Below are 8,529 nucleotides of genomic sequence, written 5' to 3'. Positions count from 1 at the left end.
GTTTCATGTGCAGATTATGGGGGTGAGGCAGTAGTGGGACGGATAAAGGAGGGTGTTGGGGCCTTGTTCTTTGGCCCTGGGGTATCTTTCCGAGGACGGGGATTTCGTAATCAGATCAAACAGACTCAGAAAGACCCGGTCGCTATCTACCTTCCGAGATTATACGGGAACTAGAACCGGGTATCGAACTTGGGAAATCTACAGCTGCTGGTGTCTAAGTACAAGTAAAACCACAATTGCCAGACCGGCTTCCTCCACTATAAGCCCCAAAGTTACAATGATGCTGCTGATCACCCGTCTGCCAATTTCCTTGACCGGGGTACTCAAACCACAGCGGATCGCTATCGACCGCCCCGACCTGGATGTTCAGCGTACTTGGTAGCTTACTGTAAAATGGAGTCCAAGCACCCTGAGGTGACTCAACGACGGTGTCGTTCGAGGCGCTGATTTCAACCTGGTTGGAGTCGAAGATCGTGACAGTGAGTCTGTAGTGGCTCGTGTCCGTTCCGGGACCTTGGTTGAGTTGGTATTGGATCACGTGCACGCCGCACCAGCCGGGTGCGTAGCCGCCGGCGACGTTTTGGGCTAGTGGGAGATTTTGGTTAGCTTTGGCAGTGCTGATGACGGCAGGCTGTGAACTGGGCATAGAAATTAGGCATATGAGGCCGACGAAACGTACCGGAAGTTGGGCCATAAGGATCGCTCGGACAGATTTGTACACAGACTGTCGTCTCATATGCCTGCGTGCACGGGGGAGGGGCCGTGAGGGCAGCTTGCACGATTTCGTTCGCATTGTCCCAGAATTTGGCGCTGGAGCCGGGCTTTCCGCCCAGCCCTTGACCGCAGGCGTTACAGGAGACTGTGATCGTTAGTGCCGCTTCACCTTGTACATTTAGGGCAACTAAGTACTCACAGCCAGGGCCACCCGATGAAGCAGCGGGTGGGAAGAATCGAAGGTCGTACGTTGCGCAGACAGGAATGTTGAAGAAGCCGGCCGTCTCTGGTGCGATGTCGAGAGCCTGCAGTGCCTTGACTAAATCCGATGTGAGGGGCTGGCCCGAGCTGAATGCATCTTGGTATTGGCTTGCGGCATCGTAGTTGAAGTCACCTACTTGCCATGAGGCGACTGAACCCTTGATCGCACTTGTGATATTGAAGGGTTCACTGGGAAGGACGGAAAAGGGTTCGCTCCATCCTTGCGGGGTGGTTGGCATGAGATTCTGGTCGCTGGAAGAAAGGAGAGGCTATCAGCAACAAATACTTCCAGGGTGTTTGGGAAAGACATTCGTACGGTTTGATTACGCCCGCATTAAATATCCTGGCCATTCCACCAGGAGCATCGCAGATGGTGAGTGTTCCAAGATTATCAGTATCCTTCAAGCTATTCTGGCAGTAGTCCTGATCGATTCCCTGCTGCTGAACGTTGCCATTTGTGTCTTTAATAGCTACTCCATATGGCACATACATGATAAACACGCCGGAGTCGATCCATGCGAAACTTCAATTAAAGTTAGCTAGACCGACGCACTTTCTATGTAGGGAGGTGCTTACTTGATGGCTTTGTATGTAAAGATCTTAACAAAGTTATCGAGTATACCAGTCTCGAGGCCTTGAGTGTAGTCCGATTGCACCCAGAAACCGCCTGTGAACAGTTCGGTCCACTCCGCAATAGATGAGTTTGAACCGATGGTGCTGTTGAAGGCAGCTTCTACTCCGGTAGATGTACCTTTCAGATAATTTCCGATGAAATCGGTGATAGTGGAGTACCTTTATTCAGTGAACCAAAAGGTTAGCATGGCTCTAGTTATTGTGAAACGCAACTCGTACTCGCTGAATCTCTGGTCGACGACTGGTCCGATGCTATTCGCGGTGGCAAAAGCCGCGATGAAGCTGAAGATTGCACTTAGAGCTCCGAGGACTGGGCTGATGGCGGCGCTCTATAGAGAGTCAGATCTGAGAACCAAAGGAGTCCAGTCATCCCCTTCAAAGGTAGAAAGCCGAAGAAGAGAAGTGCGAAAGGCTTACCAATGGTCCAAGGATAGCGGAACCGAGCCCCAGAAGTCTGTAAGGTATCAGAATGTAAGTTGAAGCAAAGGCTAAAAGCACTCACGGAGTGACAGTGCCCATGATTTGTTTCCAAGTAGCACTGGGCGATGGATTCGTGAAGAACACCTTCAAACGAGTAAGTTTTTAATTGTGCGAACCGGAGCGATGAGACTTACTGTGACGATGTTACCGCTCACCAATCCACCTATTGTGCCCGAATCTAACAGGCTAAAGTAGATATTATAGAGGTAGTTGTTGAGGTTGACCATGGCGGTGTAGGCAAGGAAACGTTGTACCGTGAGGTCGCTCCCATTGTCCCAGTCTTTCACCTCAGTGCAACCAATAGCGTCACATTCTGAATGGGGTTTTAGCTTGAATCAAAAGCTGGCCGCGTTCCTGATCCGATGCTTACTTGAAGTGTAAGTACAGACAGCGCCGGGCGGGTTGACATCGTCATGCATGAGCATAACGCCGTCGACAGCACCGTCGACGGTCGCACTAGGTGGAGCAGCAGACAGCAGGCTTGTCATGTATTCCATGACCTACCCAAAGACATGTAAGCAAGTAGTATTCACGCAGCAGATCATGAAAACATGCCGTAAAGGACTGCCATGACTCCGTAATAGTCGAAATATCGTTATTCAAGCACGACGAGGCGATTGCTGAATCGGATGCTCCTGACGGAGTGGCAACTGCACTGGTTCCGGCAATAACGTCTGCAATTTGAAATTGGAGCTTGTTGACTGCTGCATGAGTACCATTGGACGCGACGCCGACTGTCGTCGGCAGCGGCGCTAACATGGATGTTGTAGAGGATAGTGACGATGAGCTGCCTGTTGTGATTGGTGCTGAGGCAATAGCCTGTCGGGCCACGACCGGTGCTCGACCCCCAGGGATGATGGATGCTTGGATGCAGGTAAACATAGCAAAGAGATGCCACAGTATAACCAAAGAGATGTCAGGCATCTTTGAAAGATGGAGTCAAGACACTTGTTGAGGTTGGTAGAGCTGTCTATCGAATGGAAAGAGAGAGCGTGTTCACGATATATATCAGTCAATGAGAGAGCACAACAGTCATGTGTGCTGTCCAAAAGGACTATTGCTTCTGACAAGGGCAACCTTCGTACAGACAATTCATGCGCGAGAATCAAAAAAACACGATCAGTAGTCAGGCACATGAAACGAGGCACCGACCCCACACCTGAAAATGAACAGGTCCCCCACATTCTTAGAGGGTAAGCAGTGGTACGGAGTTACAACAAGGATCTGCCAAGCGCCGCCCTATGAGGTCGAAGATGCACGTGCCCGGCCACAAATGTAATGTGAAAGCACAAGCGCACCTTTGCGCTAGAACTGAGGGGCCCAGATGAAGTGGCAGATAGCCTGACAAGCCCGAGGTAAGTGCCACAAAAGAGCATGTCCCGCATCATCCCCAGCAGAATGAGTGGATCCTCGGTGTGCTACAAACATTTTCATTAGACTTGGGCTTGGGTAAGATGTTTTCGATGACATGCTGTTTGCTCCAAAGCTGTCCTTTTCAAATGCAAAGCGACGTATCGGGTACGTTTCAGGATATTCAGGCAATGATTGGTCTCGAGACGGTTACAATAGGTACCCTTATTTTTTTTCGACAGAGAAAAAGGCTCTGGACCATAAGCGCAATCCAGCAGGGTCGAAGAACGGCCGCAGACATTAACAAATTGCTGTTTCAATGGGACTTGTTCCCAATCTCGGGAAAGGACGCAGGGGCCGTCCAAAAACCACGGCGCCAAAACTTCGATGCACAGCCCCGGCCTGTTAATAGGTACATGGAAGGGACGCAGCATTATCGGAGCACAGGTTCTACGGGTTAGTCGCTGCCTGGTATTACCGAGAAGCGAGGATCCCGAGGGCCAGGAGACTCGACGGAGTGGCCGAAGAGGATGTATCTGACCAATTCAATGCTCAAATGTAGCGGAAACATCTCGCCGGCATCATTTGGCCCCAAGAATTTGGCTGATCAGTAAGGTTAGGGTTGCATTAGGATCCACTGTATAGGCCGCGGCCACTACGGACGTGCCGCAAACGGATGACGAAGGACGGACGATGTGTGAATAGACTACTACACCGACGCGCAGATAAGCTATCGCAATGATTCGTTAGTCTTCTAGTAGTGTTCTAGCTTTCATCTTATACTTGACGCCAGTGTTTTGTGTGCATCAGATTGGTGCTAGCATCATCAACCGTCTCGGAGGTGCCTCAGTTGAGTGTCGCAAACAATGGTCTGATCCAAGGCCAAAGCAAAGACAGTACCTTCCAAATAACGAAGTACAAGACGGGTGTTGCAAATGTAAAGAGAGTCCAAAATGCAAGTCGAGCATTATTTGCTGTGCTTCTAGGATCCAACCATTACCACCGGATTGATCATATTGAGGAGATTTACTCAGCGAGAGTCGGCAGTCTTGATATTGGACTCGTATCTCGTATCTCCATCAATAATCATCTGTACCATCCACTAATCATAGGCTCGCTTATGCGGCGGGAAGTAGCATTCGACGTGCTTGCTGCAGTGTTGCGGTGGTGTTTTATCCAACACCGAGGAGGAGGTCAGTATGTAAGCCCGACCGCCGACGATCAGACTAATGCTCAGCTGGGAATAGCGTTCCTTCTAGAGTCTAAATAAAGCAAGACTGCTAGCCGTTTTGGTATTGAGCACCGGAAAAACGCATCATCATTATCCACGAACATGACACCATGTGAAAAGCTGCCTTCAACAACACACCGTGTCTTATATGTCTTCTACAGACACCAGTATTAGTTTTTTCGCATACTACTATTCTTTACTCGTAAGCAAGAAGTGGTCGTCTTGGCACTTATGTTGTGACGAAATCTAGGACTTGGTACCTCAGAGACACAGTCTGCTCATAGATCGTCACGCCGCGGTACTCTTCCTGCTGACACCTCCTCAAACTTTTACAGTAACATAATGTTGGAATTCTACGATTGACATCATGTCCAATCGAGCGTGGAACTCTCCAGGAAGGTGCGCAAGGAAACCCCTCAAAAGCCATTGCAGCTGGAAGCTAAAAAGACATACCTGAGAACAGACGCAAAGACCGTCCTAGCCTTCTTCTCGTATGCGACTTCGAGGTTTGACAGTCCGCCGTCTAGCAGCCAGAGCCTTGTCGTATATGGCGACTCTAGTTTAGTTTGCGGATTGAAATTTGAAGACGCCGAGCTTGAGCTTGAAGAGATTCCGGATCCAAAGGGGGGAAAAGCGGTGCTTGTGGCATATTTGAAAGGCTCTCTTGCAGAAAACAGATTGACTAAGAACAACCTTCAGAACATCATTGATAGCTATCCGCCGCTTTACCGTGACACCTTTCAAGTGAGTTCCGCGCCACCTATGCCATATCCCATCAAGGACCTTCGAGATGCCCGAGTTCGCGGTGCTTGGAGAATCGCTGTTGGTATTGCTGGAAGTATCCACATGGCCATGCCCGTATTCTTCGATCCTTCACCATCCGAGTCCCATGATAAGGCCGACCTGTGTGCCGGTTTTGGGAAGCCGAACAACCCTATCACACGTGTTATCCAGACTTTGAAGCCCATCAAGACGGCGTTTGCCTCGGCCTCTACGAATGATAAGAAGAACACTCAAGTGGTCATTGGCGCTATTACAATTATGCATGGCACAAGAACGGAAAGCAATATTTACAGCTTCATTGTCGGCACAGATCTTCACAATGTTGTCCCAATCACACTCTCCAGCCACCAATGTGACTTTGTACTCGAGCTCTTCAAGACCATTGTGACAGATAAATCTATACTGTCGATAGCAGACAAGATACAGTTGGACCCCATATTACTTCAGGTGTTGTACGTCGCTCTCTGGGGGACCATTCGGGTCGTGAGGTTCTACAAGAACAACTATAACCGGGTCAGGATCCCGGATTTGCTGATAAATTATGACGCGGTTTATTTGAGGGACTGTGATGACGAGTAATGCACAACGCTTATCGCGCTATTCGATGGTATTAAGGCGCAAAAGAAAAGGGCCATTCGATGTAGAGAAATTTTGACCTGCTCTGCACTTTTCTATCGTTGGACCACCTAGTCAAGCTCGCAGAGCTGTGTGCAGACGGAATACTATGTCAAGGGCAGCTCAACGAGCGTTCTCCTGTTCAAAAAGCTTCGATTGATGTCTTTCAGCTTGTCTTGATACTGACAGTCACTACTTCCAGGACTTGCTTTATGTCTACCCTGATCCTTGCTGAATACATTTGTTTCTTTACCTTCTCTACGTCACTGGTACGTAAGGGCGTGAGGTGCCTTGAGCGTACAACTGGTGTAGTTCTAGGTCAAGCGTTCGCAGGTCTACAGTCTTAAAAGGCGCACAGCAAGTTCGTGATGGTATGGCACATAGTCTAGGGTGTCTAATTGGAACCCTTCCTCTCCTTCCAAAGAGTTTTGGCTTCGAAGGATTCTGTGTAGAGTCTAAAACCTAATATTTTCGCTTCTACCACAGCTAAAGAAGATCTAGGTGAAACCTCAATCAATGCCCCTGGAATTGCTGCGTGACATTTCCTCCCATCTACAACAGTACGTAAAACGTCAAGGTCATTAAAATCATTACGTGCCATAAGACCACAAACTCAGTCAGCTGCACCTCCATTCCGCAAAGCTAGCGAAGAACGGATCATTCATCAATCGTGCCATGTCATCACTCTTCAACCCAATCATGACCTCCACTCCATTCGGCTCAGTGCTCCTATTTCCCGGCTCTGACGCGGGAAGAATGACACAGACGCCAGGGAATGGTATCTTCGAAACTCTCACACGCTCGCTTGGTCCACCAATAACGTGGCCCCAGTCCATGTGAAGGTTGCCCCACGATGAGATCGTCAAGGCGCTTTCGCCAAATGTTCCTCCGCTCATAATTACTTTGCTGACATCTGGAACGGAGCCGATGGCTGAAATGGCACGCTTGATGTATTTCTCATCAATTCGTGATATGGATTGTCGGATGGTGCGCGCTATCTCGGGCAGCTGGGGTGGGGACGAGAGCAAGTTTCGCAACGGCGTTGTTGCGTTGTTGAAGAGAATCATATTGCCCATATAAGAGTTCGTATCCTCGCGCATAATACGACGTCCATCTAACGGGATGTTGAGTACTCTGGTATCCTCCGTTGCAGCGTCCCCAGGTTCTAGGTTTCGAGCAACTGTAATGGAGCGCCAGAGAAGCGCTGACAGTGCATCAATGGTGGATATCCAGTCTGAGCCTTCCAGCTCAGCTGATGCAAGATCTTTCAGCTCTTTTAATCTCTGTGCAGAAAGATAGAAAACATGGGAATCCACTTGAGGAGGCACGGGCGCAATCTCAGGGCCTTCCCCTTTTGCCACTCCTGGTTGATAGCCAGCAATGTTGTCTGGAATAGTCGCGTATTCGGGAAATTCGTCCAAGCTGGCGCCCGTCTCTGAAGACATCAGTCTTTCGCGCCGCGTGGATTCTGTGAGAGTCGGCGCAGCGCTCTCGCCTCTGCAACCTGTGGCCCATGTCTGAAGAATCGTCTTCAAGGATGCGCCATCCCCAAAGGAATGGTGTAACGATATACCTAAGACGAGCCCACCCCGGATAAAGTTGGCTTGCGCAAGAAATACGGGTTTCTCGGCTTTCATCAAGTCTGGGAGTGAGTATACCACATTGGAGTCCACGGCCTCCATGGGAAAGTGGCGCCGCTTCAGGTCATCATAATCCATCTCGGGGTGAGATTCAGTGAGATCTTGTGCCGTGAAGATGTCTTCAACAGCGCCGAAGGGAGTCGTAACACACATACTGCCTTCTTGGATCGGATTCGAAGCGGCTTTGACATGTCCTGCTACTGTTGGAATGGCTTTGATGGTTTGGGCGAGCCCGGATTTGAGGATGTTGAGGATCTTCTCTTTACTCGAGCTAGATGCAGGGATGAACAGCGCTTTGGGAGTGATGTGGTGGCGTGGCATGACGTTGTCAAGAGGCCCCATGAGGAGAGGTTTGGCATTGTCGTCAGCAGACAGGGTATGGCTGGAAGAGCCGCGTCCACTGATGGCAAATAATGGGAAAGCCTGAATGCTATGTCGTTTTGCGGTAGATATGGAGGGTAAATGTTTCGAGTAGATAAACCATTGAGATTGGACAACGCACCGGACCATGTTCTCCGCGATATCTGTCCCGAATGCCTTCCTTAAGCACGCTTACGTTGGCTGACAGGTATCGCTGTCTGCACCGGTCTGCGAAGAAAGGCTTCGAAAGAAAGACAGCGTCAACACATGCCACATGGTCCATCCTATTATAAGCCATGGTGTTCAGCTCGCACGCAGTAGGAATATGTTGTTGTTGACTGTGCTCGGGATGGCTCGCTCCAACGTGCCACGAGCGTGCATTCAAGACTCGCGTCCCACGCTGGTTCGGTAGCCCGCATCACTCCCACCAATTGTAGGCTTGTATTTGCGCCTCATAGGGGA

At 49.8% G+C, this 8,529-nt stretch overlaps 4 protein-coding genes across 4 annotated transcripts; 1 reads left to right on the top strand and 3 right to left on the bottom strand.

Moving 5' to 3' along the window:
• Nucleotides 1-214: 214 nt before the first annotated feature.
• HO173_008450 (uncharacterized protein) lies at nucleotides 215-1,467 on the bottom strand (the record flags this gene model as incomplete). Its single annotated transcript, XM_037310350.1, has 4 exons — nucleotides 215-585; nucleotides 680-859; nucleotides 914-1,227; nucleotides 1,292-1,467. 4 exons carry the CDS (start codon nucleotides 1,465-1,467, stop codon nucleotides 215-217), a joined length of 1,041 nt encoding a protein of 346 aa, XP_037162747.1.
• Nucleotides 1,468-1,547: 80 nt separating this feature from the next.
• On the bottom strand, nucleotides 1,548-2,585 carry HO173_008449 (uncharacterized protein; the record flags this gene model as incomplete). Its single annotated transcript, XM_037310349.1, has 6 exons — nucleotides 1,548-1,767; nucleotides 1,828-1,937; nucleotides 2,026-2,062; nucleotides 2,111-2,172; nucleotides 2,223-2,401; nucleotides 2,459-2,585. The coding sequence occupies 6 exons, from the start codon at nucleotides 2,583-2,585 to the stop codon at nucleotides 1,548-1,550; spliced, it is 735 nt and encodes a 244-aa protein (XP_037162746.1).
• Nucleotides 2,586-4,771: 2,186 nt separating this feature from the next.
• HO173_008448 (uncharacterized protein) lies at nucleotides 4,772-6,031 on the top strand (the record flags this gene model as incomplete). Its single annotated transcript, XM_037310348.1, has 2 exons — nucleotides 4,772-4,836; nucleotides 5,050-6,031. 2 exons carry the CDS (start codon nucleotides 4,772-4,774, stop codon nucleotides 6,029-6,031), a joined length of 1,047 nt encoding a protein of 348 aa, XP_037162745.1.
• A 653-nt stretch (nucleotides 6,032-6,684) lies between these two features.
• HO173_008447 (uncharacterized protein) lies at nucleotides 6,685-8,217 on the bottom strand (the record flags this gene model as incomplete). The annotated part of the gene is made up of 1 exon (XM_037310347.1): nucleotides 6,685-8,217. One exon carries the CDS (start codon nucleotides 8,215-8,217, stop codon nucleotides 6,685-6,687), a length of 1,533 nt encoding a protein of 510 aa, XP_037162744.1.
• Between the last annotated feature and the right edge of the window lie 312 nt (nucleotides 8,218-8,529).

The sequence above is a fragment of the Letharia columbiana genome (assembly GCF_014066305.1).
Source record: "Letharia columbiana isolate WasteWater2 chromosome Unknown Sc0000031_s0, whole genome shotgun sequence".
Taxonomy (NCBI): domain Eukaryota; kingdom Fungi; phylum Ascomycota; class Lecanoromycetes; order Lecanorales; family Parmeliaceae; genus Letharia; species Letharia columbiana.
This window is presented reverse-complemented; position numbering and strand designations above follow the sequence as displayed.